General features: G+C 35.8%; 1 protein-coding gene across 1 annotated transcript in view; it reads left to right on the forward strand.

Annotated features, from left to right (window-relative positions):
* The window catches only part of NUDCD1 (NudC domain containing 1), a 61,735-nt gene extending 40,284 nt beyond the window's left edge, over positions 1-21,451 (forward strand). The window contains exons 8-10 of the mRNA XM_005869058.2: positions 809-934; positions 18,734-18,893; positions 20,839-21,451. Coding sequence (XP_005869120.1) covers positions 809-934; positions 18,734-18,893; positions 20,839-21,131 — 579 coding nt within the window. The 3' untranslated portion in view covers positions 21,132-21,451. The remainder of the gene's footprint in view (positions 1-808; positions 935-18,733; positions 18,894-20,838) is intronic.
* Positions 21,452-25,424: the final 3,973 nt, after the last annotated feature.

Raw genomic sequence — 25,424 nt, forward strand, 5'->3', positions numbered from 1 at the left:
ACTCTGATCCCACCCCCTTTTCTCTGTAATCTTGTGCAGTTCAGTACTGGCTGCCTTGGCAGTCCTGAAGTTTTCATTTTTGCCTTCCTATCTCTAACATATGGGTAGTTGAAAGGGGAAGAGAGGAAGGAGTGTGGGGGATTCTTTCTTTATCCCACTGGACATGTGTATCTTCTTGAGTCAGGGTAATAGTGGCCCCAGCTAATTGCTTCTCAGCCAGCCACAACAACCAGAATTGTTTCCATTGATATTTCAGCTGGAACAGACAACCACAACTAGGTGGCTCCACATCCCAGCTTTGACCTTGAATCTATAGGCGTAGTCTTCATCAAATTTAAAAAAAATTTTGGCCATTATTTCTTTAAAATTTTTTCCATTCTTCCCCTTTTCAATTACTCATATATTAATTAGACCACTTGATATTGTTCCACAGGTCAACGGGATTCTGTGTTTTTATTTTTTCTTCTCTGTTTCAATTTAGATAGACTCATTTATTATGTTTCAAGCTCACTGGTCTTCTGAAATGTCTAATCAGCTGTCAATTCTATCTTAAATAAATTTAGTTCCATTTTATATTTTTCATAACTCTATGGACATATTTACTTTACATCTTTGAATATATAGGCTTTGTTTATAATAGCTGTTTCAGTATACCTGTTGCTGATTCCATAATTTCTGTCTGTTGATTAAGTTTTCATTAGTCATGAGTCTGAAATTTAGTTTTTAATTTTTGTTGTAATAACACTTTCAAGTATGAAGAACTTCATTCTCCTGCTGTTTCTATACTTATTTTATTTTCTGGTTTAAGAATCCAGATCCCGATAAAGGAAAACCTCCTTGTAATGCTCAAGAGTTAGAAGAATGTGATATTTTCTTTGAAGAGAGTTCCAGTTTATGCAGATTTGATGGCAGTACATTAAAAACTACTCATGTGGTAAGTTCTTGATAATGATTTTTTAAAAATTTGTGAAGAAATAGAAGTTACTCAAATGAAATAATAATTGAACAAATATAAGATGACTAGATTAGCAATTACTGGCTGTGTTATAAATATCATCTCTCCATAAAGTGGCAACTTTTTATCACATCACCCACAATTTAAAAATGTATTGTTTTGGTACTGTTGCATATTTAATATCTTTCAATTGGCTTTGTGTATGCAGGTTTTTACATACAGTTATCCCTAAAGTGTATAATAATTTCATGACTTTTTTCAGTCAGCATTAGGACATAGCATTTCTTTTTGTGCTCATGTTATTTCAATCTCTAGTGTAATGGTTGGATTATACTGTACTGTTATTGTTGGTGTTCATGTGTGTGTATGTAGTGGTCATTCTACAAATAATAGTATACATCTTTAATAATTTTTTTTGAATTGCATTATTGATGATGATGCTGTTTTTGCAAATCCCCTTTTACATGAAGCCTTTTCTATATTCAGGGTTATTTATCTCATAAAGACTTACAGAAGTCAAATTAAGGAATCATTGACTAAGTCATGACAAGTTGATTTCCACTTTATATTCTCATTAATAGTGTTTATAGTTATTGCCTGTTTTACTACATTTTTACCTTCTTCAGTTTTTTTGTTGAATCTCTAATTGGTGTGCAAAATATAGAATATTGTTAGTGGGGTTTTTTTTTAACTTTTGACTATTTCTTCTTTTGTGAAGAATTTTATTTATTTGTTTTAGTATTTCTTATTGATTTGTGTGACCTATTATAAACTTAGGAAACTCTTCTATATCAAGTGATTTAACATTTTCTTGGGGTTTTTTTCCCCTTCATTTTAGAATTTTTATTTGACTCCTTTTGGGATTTTCCCCTCCTCTCTTTCTGATATGCCATAAATATGTAAGCTGGTTAATTTTTCTTTAAAATTACGTTCTGTTCAAAAGCTTTGAGAGGTGTGCATCTAGGTACTGAAGAATGCTGTCTGGACTGGCTTGTTGTAATTCCTGTATTAGAGTGTGTGGTGCTCAGCTTTGTAGATGTAGATTTTTAAAAAATTTTAGAACTTTATGAGATATATTTGCTTAGGGGAATCATTAACCATTACTTAATACTATATAACCATGGCCATGTTTCATGGAGTTGTTCATGTGAGAATGCCTTCATAGAAAATCAGTGGCTAATTTCGAACTTTGCATGTTGAAATTAGTTTAGTCTTACTACTAAACCAAAGAGTTGGACTTTGGGAGTCTAAGTCCAAGCAAAACCAATAGAAAAGAGAACAGTTTGGTCTTTTGTTCTTAGACCTCTCAGTCTTTGATGTAGGTCAAGAAAAGTCTTAAAAGTTTCTGCCAACTTTGGCCTACTGTGTTTCTTTGTCTTGTAGAGGTTGAGGGAAAAGTGAATTTTAGCAAAAATTTAGGGAAGCAAAGGTCAATAGTGTCATGGGAACTTGATTCACTCACTAACCTTTCCTAGTGTTTTTTGGATACTTAACTTTATACTTAACTTTCTTTAACTAATGGCTGGTCTTTACAGTACTCAAAGGACTTATAAAAATGAGTACTTTTTGATTATACACCTACTTAGACAAATGAGGTGGAATGGCAGAAGACCAGTGACTAGGCAGAAGTGCAATTGAAGCTGTACCAAAATTAAATAATTACTCTTACAAGTTCTATATCTGTACTTCTCTCTTTCCCACCACTCACGTTTTGTTTATTTACATCTTTTGTGGTTATGGTTATTTTTACTACTTTTATTTTTTTAACTTTTATACTAGTTTTATAAGTGTTTAACCCACTACCTTTACAATGTTAGATTCTTTTAAAAGTTATTCTGTATTTACCTTTATTGGTGATATTTACTTCAACTTGAAGAAGTCCCTTTAACATTTCTTGTAGGCTGGTCTGGTGGTGATGAACTGTTTAGCGTCTGCTTATCTGGAAAGTGTTTCCATAGGCTCCTAGATATGTATTAAATTAGATGCTTGCATCTCATGCCAGTGTTTTAAGATGAGCAAATTAGCCTTTCACAGAAAGTCTGTGCACTTTGCAGTCTGCATGGGACTTTGGGGTGAGAGCCCTTTAAGAATCATTTCTCAGTTCATTGTAGCTTTGTGGGTCTTGTGGATGCAAGCCCCATTAGCTTTCAAAGGTAGATGTTTTAGGGCCTTGCCTCTCAGATACAGGTTTTAAAAGTTGTCAAGAGACATATGAAAAAATGCTCAACGTTACTAATCATCAGAGAGATGCAAATTAAGATGACAATGAGGTATCACCTCACACCTGCCAGAATGGCTACCTTCAATAAATCAAACAAGAGCTGGCCAGGATGTGGAGAAAAAGGAACCCCAGTACACTGCTGGTGGGAATGTAGACTGGTGCAACAAATATGGAAAACAGTGTGGAGTTTCTTCAAAAAGTTAAAACTGCAACTGCTGTTTGACCCAGTGATCCCCCTTTTAGGAATATATAAGAATCCCTAAACCAATCAGAAAAAATGTATGTTCATAGCAGCATTATTTACAATAGCTAAAATCTGGAAACAGCCCAAGTGCCCATCAGTGGATGAATGGATAAAAAAGCTGTGGCACATTTACACCATGGAATACTATGCAGCAGTAAAAAGGAAGTACATAGAGGGACCTGGAGATTATTATGCTAAATGAAATAAGCCAGTCAGAGAAAGACAAATATCACATGATCTCACTATATGTGGAATCTAATGAACAAAATACACTGGTGAACTAAATAGACCCAGAAGCATGGAACAGACTGAGTAATTTAAAAAATTATTAAAAAAAGAAAAAGAGGGTACAAGTTGGCTTGTCGTGGAGGAAGAGGACTGTAATATATTGCAGGTTCAGTACCACATCCACTTTAGGACTCCTGTAGTACTTTATTGACAGTTGCACTTCTTTCTGCAATGTTTGCTTCAAGTTCTGTTTTCTTGATTTCATTTGTCTTGACTTTGGGTAATTCAAAATGATCTGTATGAGGAAAGGTCAATATATGTCCTTATAGTTTTAGGAAAAAATACTGTAACAAAAGGTCAAAACTCTATATGTATTGTAAATGACAGATTTCTCAAAATATAAAATTTCCTGAAAGAAATGTAAATCAGGGTTAGCATTTGGAAAGTAAAGTGTTCCATAAATATATGCAGCAGCACAATAAAATAGAAATATTAAATATCAGAACTGAAGAAGAAAAGTAATAAGATGTGGTCACTGGGGTGTAAAATTCGAATCAGAATTCAAGTGCATTTGAAGATGAAGTATTTCTGCTTCTGTCTATAGTAGAGCTGTGTTAGGTATGTTTTGTAAAGTATTAGCCACTGGCCACATAGTAGCTGTTAAGCACTTGAAACGTGGCTGTTCTGACTTGAGATGTCTTGTAAATATAAAATACACAACCAGATTTTGAAGTAGCATGAAAAAAGAATAACATATTAATAATTTTATTTAAGTTAATTTATTCTGTTTCTTTTTACTTTTTAATGTGGCCAGTAGAAAACTTAAAATTTATGTAGTATGTGGCTTGCATTTTATTTCTGTTGGACAACACTGGTCTATAGTGATCAGATTGTAGACTTGAGCAGTCAAAATGTGATAGGATATTTTAAAAATTTAAATTACAGTGAGTTATACAGGAAGCAGAGTTGTTACAAACAGGAAATAATTCTTTTAGGTTAATGTCATTTTGAAAGCTAGTAGAAAAGACTATACTAATTAGTACATAATTGATACACTAACTTTTTCAAAAAGATTAAAGATAGGATCAAAAGTTATAAAGGAAGAAAATACTTTTAGAAAGTATCTAAACCAGTGGTTCTCAAGCTTTTTGGTCTCAGGACCTGTTTACATTCTTAAGTTCCTTTGGGTACTTAATCTGTTTATTTGGATTATCTATCAAATTTTATCTATCAAATTTGACCATATTAGAAATTAAGCTATATAATAATTCCCCTGCTAGGGCTGCCTTAACAGAAATTTGTTTTCTCACAGTTCTGGAGGCTAGAAGTCTGAGGTCGGTGTTAGTTTCTTCTGAAGCCACTCTCTCTGACTATAGGTGGCTGTTTTCTCCTTTGTTTTTATGTGGTCTTCCCTCTGCATGTGTTTGTGTCCTAATCCTAATCTCCTTTAGGAGGACATCAGCGATACTGGATTTGGACCCACCCTTTTGACCTCGTGTTAACTTCTATCTCCTAATACTGTCGCATTCTGTGTACTAGGGGTTAGGACTTCAGCATGTGAATTGTGAGGGGATACAGCTCAGCCTATAACAATATCCTTCATTTAGATTTTAGCAAATGTTAACATTTTGCCACATTTATTTTTTTCTCTGCTTTCCCGCCTCTTCTTTTTGCTGAAACATTTTAGGAATGAGTTGCACATGCCATGTCCCTTTACTCCCATTTTTAAATATTAATTCAGGAAATTTAACTTTGATACAATACATTAATGTCATATGGAGTCCATTTTCAAATTTTACCAATTGATCAAATAATGTACTTTTAACAATTTTTCCCCCTGATTTGGGATTCATTCCCATGTCACATATTACATTTAGTTGTGATATTTCTTTTTTAAAAAATATATTTTATTGATTTTTTACAGAGAGGAAGGGAGAGGGATAGAGAGTTAGAAACATCGATGAGAGAGAAACATCGATCAGCTGCCTTCTGCACACCCCCTACTGGGGATGTGCCCGCAACCAAGGTACATGCCCTTGACAGGAATCGAACCTGGGACCTTTCAGTCCCCAGGCCGACACTCTATCCACTGAGCCAAACCAGTTACGGCTAGTTGTGATATTTCTTTACTCTCCTTTAATTTGGAACATACAGTCACCCAGTATTTATCTTCTCCTTTGAATTAATAAATAGTTTATGTGAAGTTAAAGTAATCCTTTTAAAGCAGAGGAGGGGAACCTTTTTTTCTGCTAAGGGCCATTGGATATTTATAACATCATTCACGGGCCATACAGAATTATCAACTTAAAAATTAGCCTACTGTATTTGGTCATTTAATTACCTCATCCCTAATGCCTTGGAAGGGCCAGACCAAATGATTTCTCGGGCCTTATTATATGGCCCATGGGCTGGATATTCCCCACACCTGTTTTAAGGGTTTTAGTAGATTTTGTCGTTTCTCTATTCCTTTGCTTTCTCTAGTGGCTTTCTGTCATATTTAGAATAATGTCTAGGATCTTTACCATAACCTTCAAGCCCCTTTCAAATTTCCTGTGGCTCACTGTATACATTTTACACTGACACACAATAAAAACACACACAAATTTGAAACAAAAATTTCACAAAACAGTACTATCCTTATTGTATAGGACAGACTCTAATACTCCATTCCGTACTATTTTTCTTTTAATCCTCGCCCAAGGATATGTTTTCATTAATTTTAGAGAAGAAGGAAGAGAGAAAGAGACATCAATGTGAGAAAGAAACATCAATCAGTTGCCTCCCGTACATGCGCAACTGGGAATCGAACCCGTAACCTTCTGGCGTACAGGATGAAGCTTTAACCAACTGAACCACCTGACCAGGGCCATACTATTTCTAATGAAATGGAAAAATTTCTTCTGATCTAAGTTGATTTTACTACCATTGCTGAGACCCAGCTAGATTCTTTCAGAACTGAATTGAATTGTAGGACATCCAGCTGGTGTCAAAGAATAGCTTGATATGTGGAAAACCCACACATTGGATGTCAGAAGTGTTTTGAGTGTGGTACTATTGTGATAATACTGTGAAAGCAAAGGAGAAACACAGGGAGTGTTTTTACTTACAGAGTAGTAGGTACAGATCAACTCAATATTTCATGCACAATAAGAAGAGAGTAAATTTTAGCAATTTATTTTCTGTTCAGAATAGGAATTTGGAATTAAATTTATTTCATGTCATTTATTTCTCAATCTTGCCTAACAAATACTTTGTTTCTGAATAGATAAAACCTTTCTCTTAATACTACCTTTTAATTTAATTTGTTAATAGCAGTGATTAAGGGTTGTTCAAATGTCTTCACTTTGATATTTAATCTTTAGAAGTCTTATTAAATTGCTAAGTGTTCTACAAAGAAAAGAAAAAGATAATCAATTTACTATTTGAAATTAATGTTTCCGGTTTTTCTCTAGAGAATGTTTTATTCTATTGTAGTCTTCATTGGTACTTCAAAAGTAAATATAACCTTTTCTGTAATAACCATGAGAACAGAAGAAATGTGGAGTTATATTTTATTAGCTAATGGGTTAATGGATTGAAGAGGTTTTTTCCTAAGGCAGTAAGACATTTACATTTGGCATTAACAAAGAATGAGTTTTCTGAATAAGTAAATTGTCTAATGTAAATTAATTCTTTTAATTGCTAAAACTACATTTAAAGCCTTTTTATTCCATGGAATCTTACTAAAATTTATTATTTGCCTAACATCTTATGTAGAGCATTATGAAGAGAAAATAATATTTCTTTGGTGGTTGAATATCATCAGTGTGACATTCTGTCTAGGAGGTAGAAAGACATCACTCTCAGTGTAACAATAAAAGACTGGATAATCTGTAGAATCTTTACTTTTTAAAAATTCATCTAAGAACTTGAAGTTACAGGTCAACAAAGTAGCTTGAAATCTAAGGAAAAACAGGTGCCACCAAGGAGATATGGGATAGGAGAACAGGCCCATTTGAGCATAGGAAGAAGAAAGAACTGCCATAGAAGAAGTCAACTAACAAACTGCTAAAGGCCTACTGTGGGCTAACAAGAAAGTACAGAACCTTTGGGATTCACATATCCTCTCCGTGCACCTTAACCAGGGCCTAACAAGAGAGCTTGCAAACAGGGGAGGAGGCAAGAGAAAAGCTGTTTTGGTGGTGTGGGGTAGGAAGAGGTAAGTTACTAATTCTATGGGGAAAGTGTGAGGTCCTGCCTGCACTATTTTCCCTATGTAACAAAAACCTTATGCTGTTGAGTGAAGAACACTAAATTGTAGCCCACCAGGGGCTCAAAAGAAGACCCAGTGCAGCTGGGGGAAATAATTTTTAAAGTACCCCCTCTAGCCTGGGCCTGACAGCTCAGTTGGGTAGAGCGTCAACCCAATATACCAAGGTTGTGAGTTTAATTTCCAGTCAGGGCACATATAAGAATCAACCAATGAATGTATAAGTAAATGGAACAACAAAAATTGATGTTTCTCTCTCTGTCTCAAATCAATAAATAGGAATTAAAACACATACACAAAATTAAAAACAAAAAAAACACCATCTCTATGGGGGGAAAGCCAGGAACCCATCGTGGGCCCAGACTACTAGAAGTTTCCTGCCACTAGAGGAGGGTAACACTTCAAAGGCCCAAACCCAAGAACACAAGGTCCAAGACTGAGGCTGAGCCTAGTAGAGAACCCTTTTCCTACACCCTCCACCCCATCATACTCAGAAGGACCAAGTGGTAGGCAACAGCAGTATACTGCTAGGGAAGGAGCAGGAGCGCCGACTCCCTGAGCTACAGATGCAGAATGAAGGGCTAAAGCTGGGGGTAGAATAGTACAGTTGAGGAAAATCTTCTAGCAAGTCCTCACCAGAGCACAAGGTAACACTAGAACAGCGGTTCTCAACCTGTGGGTCGCGACCCCTTTGGGGGTCGAATGACCCTTTCACAGGGGTCGCCTAAGACTATCGGAAAACACATATAATTACATATTGTTTTTGTGATTAATCACTATGCTTTAATTATGTTCAATTTGTAACAATGAAATTGGGGGTCACCACAACATGAGGAACTGTATTAAAGGGTCGCGGCATTAGGAAGGTTGAGAACCACTGCACTAGAGGGATTTCAAGCCAGTGATGCACTGAAGGTAACTATAGCAACAACAAAACTGACGTTGTCAAGAAACAAGGTAAATAATGTAACCAGACTCAGATGACCCATATTTTGAAACTATCAGACAAAGAATTTAAAATAACTGGTTAATATGTTAATGGGAAACATGGATAATATACATGAATAAATGCAGAATTTTAGCAGAGAAAACCTGTAAGAGTCTAATGAAAATGTTAGAATTAAAAGCAAAACACAGGAACAAAAGAAGAGAATGTTTTCAACAAAACCATTAGTATACTCAATACATCTGCAGAAAAGAAATTAGTTACCTTGAGGATAGGTTAGTAAAAATTAGCAGGACCAAAAGCAAAGTAGAGGGGGTGGAAATTAAGAACAAAAACAATGAGAGCATCTAAGAGCTGTGAAGCAATGCCAAATAGTCTAACATACACCTAAGTGGATCCCAGAAGGGAGGTGGAACATTCACCAAATTAGAACATATTCTGCGCCATAAAGTAACCTCAACACATTTAAAAGAATAAAATAAGAAACAGAATGTTCTCTGAACATAACAGAATTAAATTAGAAATTCATAACAGAAAAACATAGAAAGTATTTGGAAATTAAACAGCACATTTCTGAATAATCCATGAGTCATAGAGGAACTAACAAGGGAAGTTAGGAAGTATTTTGATTGAATGAAAATGAAACCTGGGGCATTGTGGGATGTAGCTACAGCAATGCTTGGAGGAAAATTTATAGCATATGTTATGTAGAAAAGAAAAACCCGTTTCAATTTAACAATTTAAGCTTCCACCTTGAACTGGGAAAAGAATAGCAAACCAAATATATAGCAAGCAGAGGAACGAAACTGTAAAGAGCAGAAATCCATGAAATTGAAAACCAGAAATAAGAAAACCAATTAAACCAAAAACTGGTCCTTCGAAAACATCAAGATTGATAAGTCTCTAGCCAGAATAATCAAGGAAAAAGAAGACACAAATTACCAATATCAGGAATACAAACAGGCATATCAGTATGGGTCTAAAAGATGCTAATGCAATATTAAGAACAACTATTTTTTATAGATTTGACAATTTAAGTGAAAACACAAATTCCTTGGAAGACAAGCATTACCATAGTTCGCTCAAGAAGAAATGGGTAACCTTAATAGTTCCATATTTGTTATGAGATTGAATTTATTGCTAACCTTCTGACAAAGAAGCCTCCAGACCTACATTGCTTCACTGGTACGTGCTACCAAATGAAGAAACAATACCAATTCTATATGGACTGTTCCCGAACATAAAGAGAAAGGAACACCTCCCACTTATTTTATGAGGCCAGCATTACCATAGTGGCAAAGACATGGCAAGAAAAGAAAACGGGGAAAAACAGAAAAGAAACCACTCTCCCTCATGAATATAGACACAGAAGTCCTCAGTAAAACATTTGTAAATCTAATGAAGTAAGTAAAAAGGATAATATGTCGTGACCAAGTAGAATTGATCCTAGGATTCAGGATTGGTTCAGTATTCCAATGTTCACATAATACAGCCTATCAACAGACTAAAGAAAGAAAGATATTTGACCATCCTACTAGATAATTTGACAAAATTTAGCATTCATTTATGATAAAAGTGCTCAGCAAACCAGGAATTGAAAGTTAACTGCCTCCTCAAAAAACCTGGAGTTATTAACTTCATACTTCCTGGTAAAAGACCAAATGCTTCCCCTAAGATTGGTAATAGGCAAGGGTGTTTTCCTATTACCCCTCAGCATCATGCTGAAAATCCTAGCTAGTTCAAGAAAAAGTAGTAAATAATTACCAAGAGACTCCATTGCTACCATGAGAAAAATGAAACCACTTTTTAGGTGTTATCTTAAAAGCAGTATTTACACACAATTCTTTTATCTGCTTTTAGCTTGCAACCTTTGAATGGAATTATGAGTTTATTTTTCTATCGTGGCTGCTGACCAATCTAAGCAGTAGCAAACATCTTGCAGTGGCATGGTGTTTTTTAATTAGCTGTGGAATACTTGGTTTTAAAATGAAGAATAGGAAGGCTAGAACTTGGTAAAATAAATGCCACACAGTCTCTTACTACATAAAGAAAGGAAAAAGAATTGCAAATCATCTAGCTCATTTAAAGGGAATGTTTTGTCTCACAGTAATTTATTACCATCAGACTAGTTTATTATAATTTGTTTTGTAAACTTCCAGAAACTTGTCTTTGAATATATTAAAAGCATCCAAATCTTGTTTGAAGAATAACTTGTTCACTTTTTGAGGGGCAGATCCACAAACTATTTACTGAAAGATATGCATTATAGGAAAAGTATAAAATTGAAAGTGATGGGCATACAGTTGAAACTACTGAAAAAGTAGAATTTGACAATAAAATAACAAGCAAAATAATGAAATTCATATTTCTTGTTTTTTTGTTTTTGTTTTTAATTTTTATTGATTTCTGAGAGGAAGGGAGAGGGAGAGATCAAAACATCAATGATGAGAATCATTGATCGGCTGCCTCCTGCACACCCCCTACTGGGGATCGAGCCCGCAACCCAGGCATGTGCCCCAACCGGAATTGAACCCAGGACCCTCCAGTCCACAGACCGACGCTCTATGAGAGGAAGGAGGGAGAGATCAAAACATCAATGATGAGAATCATTGATCGGCTGCCTCCTGCACACCCCCTACTGGGGATCGAGCCCGCAGCAAAGGCATGTGCCCCAACCGGAATTGAACCCAGGACCCTCCAGTCCACAGACCGACGCTCTATCCACTGAGCCAGACCAGCTAGGACTGTTTCTTGTTTTTGAAGTAATGTAAGAGTTTAGAAATTTGTGTGTAAATTAAATATACTGGGATTAGGATAGAGTAAGGGTATGTTATTGCTTTTTATAGCTATTCTCACATTTTCTAAGTGCTTTATGAGCTACATGAAGATCACAACAAATTGGTATGTTTTTCCCACTAGTGCTCATCTTATTTGTTTGATTTGGAATGCCAGTAATATTCAAGGCAGAATGGATAGAGGAGTCTAGAATGGTAATAATGAACATTTGCATTTATTAAGGTCTATCTAAGTGCTAGGCACTGTTCAAGTGCTTGAAATATATTGTTTATTCAGCAAAGTAACTGTGAAATAAGTACTATTATTATCATTGTATTTACTGGAGAATAAAATGAGGCTAAGTCAAGCATGTCAAACTGCTGCGAGTTTGACATGCTTGGGCTAAGTATTGTACCCAAAGTCATGGTCCTCACTCTCAAAGACCTGTAAGGCGAACGGGAGATAGATTCTATAAGAGAGGTATAAATGAACTATTAGGATACATCATTTCTTTTTATTAACATTGGAGAAAACTGCTTAGAGGAGAAAATGCCATTAGAGTATGGCATAAAGTATATAATGGGTGGAGGATGTGGAGCAAGCAGAAAAGGCACAGCAGGTAAAGAAGTGGGAAAGTTAGGGGTGCAGTTTTGTAGATTGTGATCCAGTTTTGCTAAGTGTTAAGTTTCGAGGAGAGTAACAGGAGCCAATATTGGAAAGGTAAGTTGTGGTCACTTTTGAGCTTTCAAAAATGCCATTTAAGTCAGTTTGGACATTTTTGTTTAAGCATTGGAAAACTTATTGAAAAAGTAAGATTTTCTGAGGCGAGAGCTAAAAGGCACAGAGAACTATGTACTTAGTTGAGTGTGGAAGCTACTGACCCTAATCACCTTCCAGTGTGTATTTCTCTAGTAATGTAAGATTTTTTGCTTTACAAAAATCCTTAGCCAATTATTCTAACTGTAAGATAGGATAAAATATTCCTAACTCTAAGGTTAGATTAGCTTTGCTGGAAATATTTTTAAATGACTTTCTACATAAAATATTCAAAAAATATTTATCTAGAATATGGAGACAAGAAGACAAAATTCTGGTTCTTAAGATAGTCTTGTGAAATAGGTGGTGTATTTGTTTCTTATTGCTGCTGTAACAAGTTATGTTGTAACAAAAATGCCAATTTATTCTCAAGTTCTGGAGGTCAGAAGTCCCTAAAATTGGTCTTTGGGGCTGCATTCCTTCTGGAGGCTCAAAGGGGAGAATCCATTTTCTTGTCCTTCCCAACTTCTAGAGGTTGCTTGCATTCCTTAGCTGGTGGCCTAAGCTTCCAATTTCAAAGCCAGCAGTGTAGCATCTTCCAATCTGTCTGTTACTCTTCTGCTTCTGCTGTCATATTGCCTTCTGTGTCTGTGACTCCCCCCACCCCCCCCTTGTAACAATGAAATTGGGGGTCACCACAACATGAGGAACTGTATTAAAGGGTCGCGGCATTAGGAAGGTTGAGAACCACTGCACTAGAGGGATTTCAAGCCAGTGATGCACTGAAGGTAACTATAGCAACAACAAAACTGACGTTGTCAAGAAACAAGGTAAATAATGTAACCAGACTCAGATGACCCATATTTTGAAACTATCAGACAAAGAATTTAAAATAACTGGTTAATATGTTAATGGGAAACATGGATAATATACATGAATAAATGCAGAATTTTAGCAGAGAAAACCTGTAAGAGTCTAATGAAAATGTTAGAATTAAAAGCAAAACACAGGAACAAAAGAAGAGAATGTTTTCAACAAAATCATTAGTATACTCAATACATCTGCAGAAAAGAAATTAGTTACCTTGAGGATAGGTTAGTAAAAATTAGCAGGACCAAAAGCAAAGTAGAGGGGGTGGAAATTAAGAACAAAAACAATGAGAGCATCTAAGAGCTGTGAAGCAATGCCAAATAGTCTAACATACACCTAAGTGGATCCCAGAAGGGAGGTGGAACATTCACCAAATTAGAACATATTCTGCGCCATAAAGTAACCTCAACACATTTAAAAGAATAAAATAAGAAACAGAATGTTCTCTGAACATAACAGAATTAAATTAGAAATTCATAACAGAAAAACATAGAAAGTATTTGGAAATTAAACAGCACATTTCTGAATAATCCATGAGTCATAGAGGAACTAACAAGGGAAGTTAGGAAGTATTTTGATTGAATGAAAATGAAACCTGGGGCATTGTGGGATGTAGCTACAGCAATGCTTGGAGGAAAATTTATAGCATATGTTATATAGAAAAGAAAAACCCGTTTCAATTTAACAATTTAAGCTTCCACCTTGAACTGGGAAAAGAATAGCAAACCAAATATATAGCAAGCAGAGGAACGAAACTGTAAAGAGCAGAAATCCATGAAATTGAAAACCAGAAATAAGAAAACCAATTAAACCAAAAACTGGTCCTTCGAAAACATCAAGATTGATAAGTCTCTAGCCAGAATAATCAAGGAAAAAGAAGACACAAATTACCAATATCAGGAATACAAACAGGCATATCAGTATGGGTCTAAAAGATGCTAATGCAATATTAAGAACAACTATTTTTTATAGATTTGACAATTTAAGTGAAAACACAAATTCCTTGGAAGACAAGCATTACCATAGTTCGCTCAAGAAGAAATGGGTAACCTTAATAGTTCCATATTTGTTATGAGATTGAATTTATTGCTAACCTTCTGACAAAGAAGCCTCCAGACCTACGTTGCTTCACTGGTACGTGCTACCAAATGAAGAAACAATACCAATTCTATATGGACTGTTCCCGAACATAAAGAGAAAGGAACACCTCCCACTTATTTTATGAGGCCAGCATTACCATAGTGGCAAAGACATGGCAAGAAAAGAAAACAGGGAAAAACAGAAAAGAAACCACTCTCCCTCATGAATATAGACACAGAAGTCCTCAGTAAAACATTTGTAAATCGAATGAAGTAAGTAAAAAGGATAATATGTCGTGACCAAGTAGAATTGATCCTAGGATTCAGGATTGGTTCAGTATTCCAATGTTCACATAATACAGCCTATCAACAGACTAAAGAAAGAAAGATATTTGACCATCCTACTAGATAATTTGACAAAATTTAGCATTCATTTATGATAAAAGTGCTCAGCAAACCAGGAATTGAAAGTTAACTGCCTCCTCAAAAAACCTGGAGTTATTAACTTCATACTTCCTGGTAAAAGACCAAATGCTTCCCCTAAGATTGGTAATAGGCAAGGGTGTTTTCCTATTACCCCTCAGCATCATGCTGAAAATCCTAGCTAGTTCAAGAAAAAGTAGTAAATAATTACCAAGAGACTCCATTGCTACCATGAGAAAAATGAAACCACTTTTTAGGTGTTATCTTAAAAGCAGTATTTACACACAATTCTTTTATCTGCTTTTAGCTTGCAACCTTTGAATGGAATTATGAGTTTATTTTTCTATCGTGGCTGCTGACCAATCTAAGCAGTAGCAAACATCTTGCAGTGGCATGGTGTTTTTTAATTAGCTGTGGAATACTTGGTTTTAAAATGAAGAATAGGAAGGCTAGAACTTGGTAAAATAAATGCCACACAGTCTCTTACTACATAAAGAAAGGAAAAAGAATTGCAAATCATCTAGCTCATTTAAAGGGAATGTTTTGTCTCACAGTAATTTATTACCATCAGACTAGTTTATTATAATTTGTTTTGTAAACTTCCAGAAACTTGTCTTTGAATATATTAAAAGCATCCAAATCTTGTTTGAAGAATAACTTGTTCACTTTTTGAGGGGCAGATCCACAAACTATTTACTGAAAGATATGCATTATAGGAAAAGTATAAAATTGAAAGTGATGGGCATACAGTTGAAACTACTGAAAAAGTAGAATTTGACAATAAAATAACAAGCAAAATAATGAAATTCATATTTCTTGTTTTTTTGTTTTTGTTTTTAATTTTTATTGATTTCTGAGAGGAAGGGAGAGGGAGAGATCAAAACATCAATGATGAGAATCATTGATCGGCTGCCTCCTGCACACCCCCTACTGGGGATCGAGCCCGCAACCCAGGCATGTGCCCCAACCGGAATTGAACCCAGGACCCTCCAGTCCACAGACCGACGCTCTATCCACTGAGCCAGACCAGCTAGGACTGTTTCTTGTTTTTGAAGTAATGTAAGAGTTTAGAAATTTGTGTGTAAATTAAATATACTGGGATTAGGATAGAGTAAGGGTATGTTATTGCTTTTTATAGCTATTCTCACATTTTCTAAGTGCTTTATGAGCTACATGAAGATCACAACAAATTGGTATGTTTTTCCCACTAGTGCTCATCTTATTTGTTTGATTTGGAATGCCAGTAATATTCAAGGCAGAATGGACAGAGGAGTCTAGAATGGTAATAATGAACATTTGCATTTATTAAGGTCTATCTAAGTGCTAGGCACTGTTCAAGTGCTTGAAATATATTGTTTATTCAGCAAAGTAACTGTGAAATAAGTACTATTATTATCATTGTATTTACTGGAGAATAAAATGAGGCTAAGTCAAGCATGTCAAACTGCTGCGAGTTTGACATGCTTGGGCTAAGTATTGTACCCAAAGTCATGGTCCTCACTCTCAAAGACCTGTAAGGCGAACGGGAGATAGATTCTATAAGAGAGGTATAAATGAACTATTAGGATACATCATTTCTTTTTATTAACATTGGAGAAAACTGCTTAGAGGAGAAAATGCCATTAGAGTATGGCATAAAGTATATAATGGGTGGAGGATGTGGAGCAAGCAGAAAAGGCACAGCAGGTAAAGAAGTGGGAAAGTTAGGGGTGCAGTTTTGTAGATTGTGATCCAGTTTTGCTAAGTGTTAAGTTTCGAGGAGAGTAACAGGAGCCAATATTGGAAAGGTAAGTTGTGGTCACTTTTGAGCTTTCAAAAATGCCATTTAAGTCAGTTTGGACATTTTTGTTTAAGCATTGGAAAACTTATTGAAAAAGTAAGATTTTCTGAGGCGAGAGCTAAAAGGCACAGAGAACTATGTACTTAGTTGAGTGTGGAAGCTACTGACCCTAATCACCTTCCAGTGTGTATTTCTCTAGTAATGTAAGATTTTTTGCTTTACAAAAATCCTTAGCCAATTATTCTAACTGTAAGATAGGATAAAATATTCCTAACTCTAAGGTTAGATTAGCTTTGCTGGAAATATTTTTAAATGACTTTCTACATAAAATATTCAAAAAATATTTATCTAGAATATGGAGACAAGAAGACAAAATTCTGGTTCTTAAGATAGTCTTGTGAAATAGGTGGTGTATTTGTTTCTTATTGCTGCTGTAACAAGTTATGTTGTAACAAAAATGCCAATTTATTCTCAAGTTCTGGAGGTCAGAAGTCCCTAAAATTGGTCTTTGGGGCTGCATTCCTTCTGGAGGCTCAAAGGGGAGAATCCATTTTCTTGTCCTTCCCAACTTCTAGAGGTTGCTTGCATTCCTTAGCTGGTGGCCTAAGCTTCCAATTTCAAAGCCAGCAGTGTAGCATCTTCCAATCTGTCTGTTACTCTTCTGCTTCTGCTGTCATATTGCCTTCTGTGTCTGTGACTCCCCCCACCCCCCCCCACCCCCATTTCCCTCTCATAGGAATCCTTATTAGTACATTGGGCCCTCCCATATAATCCATGATTATCTTTCCAGTTCAAGATCATTAACTTCATCATATCTACAAAGTCCCCTTTGCCATGTAAAGTAACATATTCACAGGTTCCAGGGGATTAAAATGTGGGCATGTTGGGGGGACATTATTTAGCCTACCACAGGTGTTATACGTGTATATTAATAATCTAACATAGTAGGATAAGTAATTTGTCAGGAATAATATCCATAATGTTGGGGGTTCTCAGGGTTTAAGCAGCTCATGGTTTCATGGTTGAACTGAATCTTGGAGAATAAGTAGGAATCCATCAGGGGATTGGGCTTAAACTGGCAGTCGGACATCCCTCTCACAATCCGGGACCACTGGCTCCTAACTGCTCGCCTGCCTGCCTGCTTGACCACCCCTAACTGCTCCCCTTGCCAGCCTGATCACCCCTAACCACCTCTGCCTGCTGGCCTGATTGCCCCTAAATGCCCCCCCCCCCCGCCCGCCCCACACAGCCTGCTTGTTCAGTTGTTTGGTCGTCCCTCACTCACACCCCTGCCGGCCTTTTCACCCCACGCAGCCTGCTGTTCAGTCGTTTCGGTCCTGACGGCCCTGGCTTTTTATATATTAGGACAGTACACCAAAGTAAATAATTTGTGAACAGAAAGATCTGAATTTGAATCTCAGCATTATGATTATTCTATGTAGCCTAGAACAAGTTACTCAAGCTCTCCGAGTATGTTCTTTCATCTATTAAATGAAGATAATAACAGCCTCGTGGATTCTTGAGATTAATATTTATAACATGTCTGATATATAGGATGTGCTCGTGAATCCTAGTAGCTATCATTGTTCTTGGAAATTATTACAAGTTAGCATTTCTAAACTTTGTATTTGTATACTGTGGTTTAAGAAAGTATTCTGCTTATAAATTGGTATTTTATATCATGTTTTAAACTAGTTATTAAGAGTTAAGAGGTACTTTAGTGTAGTGGTTAAGACTCTGGCCTGGCTGGTATGGATCAGTAGTTGATCATCAACCCACAAACCAAGAGGTCACTGGTTCGATTCCTGGTCAGGGCACTTGCCCAGGTTGTGGACTTGATCATCAGTATGGGGCATCAGTGTTTTTCTCTCATCAATGTTTCTATCCCTTTTCCTTTCTCTCCCTAAAATAAGTAAAAACATTAAAACAAAAAACAAACAAACAAAAAACATAGACGCTGGTTCAAATCTCAGCTCCAGGACTTATTACCGGCTGTTCTTGGGCGAGTTACTTAAGTGCCAGGTTACAGCACTTTCCTCAGCTTTAAAATGTAGGTAGCAATACCACATTCTCCCAGGGCTTTATGAAGAGTTTACCAGGTCAAGTATATAAAAGTTTAGAATAGTTGCTGACATAAAGTGTTTTTGTCATCATTATTTTTAATAATTTGTTGAGTAAAATATTATTTTTGTCGCTTTTTATTTTAGGTGAATCTTGGAAGCAACCAGTACCTCTTCTCTGTCATAGTGGATCCTAAGGAAATGCCCTGCTTCTGTTTGCGCCATGACGTGGATGCCCTGCTCTGGCAGCCACACTCCAGCAAACAAGACGAGATGTGGGAGCACATCGCCACTTTCAATGCTTTAGGTACACAGCAAGCTCTTTTTCCTTTAAAAAATTTGAGCTGTCCTAATTACATTGGGATTGATTTCTGCTATAATTTGGTTGCTTGTACTCTAGTTGATGAATGTCAGTGCTTTTGGAACAGTAGGACTAAGCTGTTTTATGCTTGTACAGAAGATCAATGCAGAATAGAAATCAAAGTGGTTAACTAAACACTTGAAATATTGCAATCAATCATTTGTTTATTCCAATTAAGTTATACGGTATTAGAATATGAACAAGGAGTTTGACAATACCCTACTCAAGCATGTCAAACTCGTGGCTGGCGGGCTGCATGCCTCTTTTAAATAAACGAGGCTTATATGGATCTTGTATTCACATTTCCTCAGAGTAATCTTCAAAAACATAGAATGCACATTAGGAGACATCTTTCATGGGACGAAAGTGCAAAGAGAGCCATTCTAAATGAAAACATTTAGGGAAAATGGTGGTAAACAGAAATAAAATGTATTCTATAAGATAAAGGGGAAAATACCAGTTTTTTTAAAACTAGGGCTGGAAAAAATTTTTAACTACTAGTACATAATTGTAGACTTATGCAAGAATTGATTTTATATCAAAATCATTAGTATTGTGTGGGAGACATTTTTTACATGAATTAACCACAATAATTGCTTTATTGAAAGGTTATTTTAAACTGGCAACAGGAAATAAAATTATGCATTTTGATTGCTATATGTCAAAATCTCCTATTGGGGAGATTTGTTAGTTATCCTTCAAGGTAATAATATAGCTGTTAAACTGGTTAATTCAGACTTCAAATGGATTTTTATGACCTGAAATAAAGTTTAAGTAATTTAGCTGCATATTTCTAGCCTTTCCACTATAATTCCTATTTTTTCATTTTCTATCATCTTTTTTAGTCAGAGGAAACGCTTACCATGATTTTCATAAGCTCAGATTCTCCATTTGTAATCCCCAGTTTCCCTAGTATAGAATATGTTATGCTTGAGTTTAAGGTAAATCAACATTAGAGATATTATATACATTATTAATTTTGTCAGGGTTAGCCCGGAGAACTAATTCTGAGCTACTCAAATAGGAACCTACATCCTGTTTTTCCTTATCACAGGATGTAGATAATAAGAAAAAAACAGTGTTCATCTGCCTGTGCTCAGTGGTTCCTTTGCTCATTCATTGTTTGTTGAACTTAATTCACTTTAGTGTTACATTTTTTATCTCATGTTACAGCTGAAAATCCTAATTTATATATAAGCTTTTTAAATCTGTAAAGTTAATTGTTAAAAAGATTAATACTGTTGTTGTTTTTTTCAAAGTTTAATTAAGGGAAGTCCTAATGAAGTTTTATAAATTAGATACTTGAATGTTCTTTCAAGTTTGAAGTGGTCTCAAGGATCTACTTCTGGGAGCTGAATTACAACAAAATTCTGTTGTAGTGTTGGTATGTAAAAATACTAGCACAGAAATAGAGAGAACATATTGTGCATATTAGTACCTTCAGGAATGAGGCCTGTGTTATGAACACACTCCTGAAATACCTTTACAATGGTAGCCTATTTATTTGTTGTTAAGAAAAAAGAAAAAGACTGTGTCATGACCCATTTGTGATTGATGAACTCAGTTATCTAATTGGCATTTAAAGATATTTTGGTATGTTTTTAGCATTTAAAATTTTAGCTGTTTAGTGTTTTAATTATTCATGGAAGTCATATGGTGCTATGTAGTTCCTTTCTTGAAAAGTTGAAACCCTGTCTATTTTGTCCCTTAGGTATTAAAGCTGTATTTTTGCACCAGGTGGGAGCGATTGATTGTGGCTAATCATTAATAGTTCATTGTTGAGTATTTATGGTATATCTTTAATTTAGGCATTTTAATTAATAATGAATCACAGCTTTTCTCCTTCTGTTTAATATATAGTTTTTCTTTTGTTTGTCTCATTTGTTGGCAGGCTATGTCCAAGCATCAAAGAGAGACAAAAAATTTTTTGCCTGTGCTCCAAATTACTCCTATGCAGCCCTTTGTGAGTGCCTGCGTCGAGTGTTCATCTATCGTCAGCCCACTCCCATGTCCACTGTACTTTACAACAGAAAGGAAGGCAGGCAAGTAGGGCAGGTTGCTAAGCAGCAAGTAGCAAGCCTGGAAACCAATGATCCTATAGTAGGCTTTCAAGCAACAAATGAAAGATTATTTGTTCTGACTACCAGAAACCTCTTTTTAATAAAGGTGAAAACAGAGAACTAGTTACTCCAACATGTTGGCTCCTCTGTGCTGGGGAGTAGGTGTCAGTGGTAGCTGGAAGGCTGAACAGTCATGCTGTAACCTGTTAAGTTTTCATGTGTTAAAGAAAATGATCTTGTATGAATTTTTATTTTTTAAAGGATATTGGAAATATATTCAAGAGATTATGATTCTATGAAAGCTGAAAATTTAGAGAAAATTGGCTTCTGTAAAAAAAGTAGATACCATTAGCAGTGTAATTATTTTTTAAAAGCAGAGGCTAGAATCTTTTATATGAAAAAATGTACAATTCATTGTTTAAAAATAAAAATATTTATCATGTACTCTTTGTTCATTGACATCATTTCTACATTCTGTACCTATAGAATGTACAGGAAAATAGTTAAAATGTTGATGCTTGTAAATAATTAAATGAACTGAATAGCTGAGGTAAAAGGGGAAATATAACAGACGTCTAAGCAGATCTAATATTCTTAAAGTTTGCTGAGAGACCTTAAGTGTGTTTTAAGTCACTAAATTTTTGGTAATTTGTTAGAGCAACCATAGGAAACAAAGTCTTCTCCCCAAATTAACTCGAAATGGGTCATAGGTCTAAATGTAAAGCCTGAAACTGTGAAACTTCTAAAAGATAACAAAAGCAAATCTTTGTAACCCTGGGCCAGACAAAGGTTTCCTGCATGAGACCAAAAGTGAGATCCATGAATGAGAAAATTGAAAAACTGAACTTCATCAAAAGTAAGAAATTATGTTCTTGGAAAGACAGTTTAGGAGAATGAAAGACAAGCCACAGACTGGAAGAAATTTGCAAGTGCGTATCTGATAAGGGATTAATAACCACAATATATAAAGAATCCTCAAAACTTAGTAAGAAAATAATCAAATGAATACTTTTTTAATGGGCCAAATTATTAAAGAAACATCATCTCAGATAAGATATATGAATGGTAAGTAAGGACATGAAAAGTTGCTCAACATCATTAGTCATTAGGAAGTTGCAAAATGAAAGCACAATGAGATACTACCACATAGCTACTGAAATGCCTCAAGTTTAAGATGGTTCATGCCAGGTGTTGAGAAGGATATGGGGCAATTGGAATGCTCACACATTGCTCATGGGAATGTAACATTGAACCACTTTGGAAAGCAGTTTGATAGTTTCTGAAATGTTAAACAGACATCTACCATATGTGCCAGCCATTCCACTTTTCCAGTCTCTTACCCAAGAGAAATGAAAGTACATGTTCATATATAGCAGCATTATTTGTAATAGCCTCGCCTGAGAGCAAGAATCAGCAGTTGGTGAATGGACAAATATATTGTGATATATCCATGCAATGGACTGTTTCCTGACAGTAAAAAGTAATAAAGTATTGATACCACCAACATGGATGAATGACAAAATATGCTGAGTGAAAGACCAAAGCACATACTGTATGATTCAATTCATATGAAATTCTAGAAAATACCAACAACTTTATACTGATAGTAACATCAGTGGTTGCATGAAAGTGGGGGGGTCAAAGGAAGCATTTTGGGGTAAAGGATATGTTCATTATCTTAATTGTGGTGATAGTTTCAGGAGTGTAATCATAAGTCAAGCTTTATTAAATAGTACACTTTAAATGTAGTTCATTTTATGTTAATGACTCCTTGATAATGATCTTAAAATTTTTTTTTTTGGATTTTATCCATTTCTTCTATTGGTGCAAACACATTTTTCTTGTTTTGAAATAGCATTTTAGGATACATTTTCTATATTTTGGAAATACGCATCTATTCCTCTCTTTTTTTAGCAGCTATACCATGATTTCTTTCAAGACCATATATTTCTATGTTGCTGGCTCCATCCTTGGCACTATCATGTCAAGTTAAGCCCATCAGTACTTTGCATTTCCCTGGTCAGGGAGACTGGTTCATAGATGGGCTCTTGACCCATTTAGAACCAGTGATTCACAATGAGCATTTGCTGTCATTTCTGAGACAAAGACTTACAGTAAGGTGAGGACCTCTCAAAATATGGAACCAACAGGGATGGAGCTAAGAGGCTGTGAGAGAGAACATGACCTTGATTACATCATCTAGTCCTACCTGGAAGTGCTTCAATCTAGATCTGTTCTTGACTTCCGGGTAAGAGTCATTAAGTTCTTTTTGCCTAAGCCAATGGGTCAAAAGAGGCCCAATTCCATGGTGAAGGTTACTTTGGTGTGACACTATACCCTTCACATTGAGACTTTATTTTGGGTTTTTATTATATGAGTTTAAGGATAAAGTTAATTAAATATGTTTTATCGATAGTAGCAGTAAATAGGGATTTAATAAATAAATTACAGATGCTTCTTAAAGGGGGAAATTTTTATACACTTCAAAATAGTTTTGCTCCTCTCAAAAATATATGTACATCTATGAAAATATAAGTATATTATCTTAAAATATACCTATGAAAAAAAATTTATAAAGTAACTTCTTTGGTGTCAGGGAGGGGGGGATAAAATATTTATGGGATTTTTTTAAATCCTAAAACTATTTTCTCACTCTGACCTTTTTCATATGCCCACACTTCAAATCTTCTACTATAAACAATTATATTTTAAGCCATTTAAATTTATTCTTCTGTAACTGAGTTTTTTAAAGCATTTTGAGACTCACCTCTAATGTTTGCCAAATATCCAACATGCATCTCTTACTCTTGGAATAATGGTACCAGGTGAATTTTGAGAAAGATTGAGTGTATTAATATTAAAGCAAATACTGCCCCCTCATCTGCCATCTGATTTTTCCCAGGGAAAATGTAATTCAGCAGGCAACATGAATTCAGCCACTGAAATCATGAAAAGAAGGCCTTTGCAAAGAAAGTATATTCTCAGGTTCTTTACTAAGTAGCAAATATGTATTCAGTGTTTTTTTCCTGTCTGCAAATATACACATCACTAGAGGAAAAAAAGAGAAGGATGGGGATATCTTAGTGGAGGTACCGGATCATAAAAGTATGAAGTGTATTCTTCTATAATGCTGGTATAATTGGTTCTGATGGGAGGTTCATTACTGGTGCTTCAAGAACCCAATTGGAATCAGAGAAAAACACCTGGAAAATCAAGAACTTCAAACAATGTGGAAAATTTCTGTAGAAAACTGTGGCACTTCCTCAAACGGTTAAACACTAGAGTTACGATATGATCTAGCAATCCCATGCCTTCACATATGCCTGAGGAATAAAAACTTGTACATTAAGTTCATAGTAGCATTTTTCATAAAAGCCGAAAGTATAAACAACCCACATGGATAAATGGGTAAATAATGTGATAGATCCATACAATGGAATATTAGTAATAAAAAGGAAAAAGGTACTGCCCCTGGCTGGGTGGCTTAGTTGGTTAGAGCACTGTCCTATGGACCAAAAGGTTGTAGGTTCGATTCCTAGTCAGGGCACATACCTAGGTTGTGGGTTCAATCCTCTGGTCAGGGGGTGTACAAGAGGCAATCAATCAACATTTCTCCAACTGATATTTCTCTCTCCCTCTCTAAAAATCAATGAAAACTTATCTTCAGGTGAGGATTAAAAAAAAAGGAATGAAGTACCGAAACTTGCTACAATGTGTATGAACCTTGAAAACATTATGCTAAGTAGAAAAAAGCCTAAAAATAGGCTATGTGTTGTATGATTTCATTTATGTGAATAGGTAGATCAGTAGAGAAGGAAAGCAAATTGTTTGCCAAGGGCTGGGGGAAATATGGTGACTGCTAATGGGTATACAGTATTGGGGTGAGTGATGATAAAAATGTTCTAAAATTGATTTTGGTGATGGCTGCACAATTCTGATTACACCAAAAATCATTGACTTATATACTTTAAGTAAGAGGATGGAGTAGTATCCTATATAATAAAAGGCTAATATGCAAATCAAACAGCGGAACGACCGGTCGCTATGATGCACACCGACCACCAGGGGCAGACACTCAACACAGGAGCTGCCCCCAGGTGGTCAGTGCACTTCCACAGGGGGAGCGCCTCTCAGCCAGAAGTTGAGCTCACGGCTGGCGAGCGCAGCGGTGGTGGTGGAAGCCTCTCCCACCTCTGCTGTAGCGCTAAGCTATCAGTCGGACATCCCCCGAGGGCTCCTGGACTGGGAGAGGGTGCAGGCCGGGCTGAGGGACCCCTCTCCCACAGTGCACAAATTTTGTGCACCGGGCCTCTAGTATCTTAATGAAGCCATTATAGAAACAAAACAACATGAAAGGGCTAAGAAAGTCTCAAAAGTCATCTCTCATGCTAAATATGTATGGATTTTTTAAACTATT

The sequence above is a fragment of the Myotis brandtii genome, unplaced genomic scaffold (genome assembly GCF_000412655.1).
Source record: "Myotis brandtii unplaced genomic scaffold, ASM41265v1 scaffold285, whole genome shotgun sequence".
Classification (NCBI taxonomy): Eukaryota; Metazoa; Chordata; class Mammalia; order Chiroptera; family Vespertilionidae; genus Myotis; species Myotis brandtii.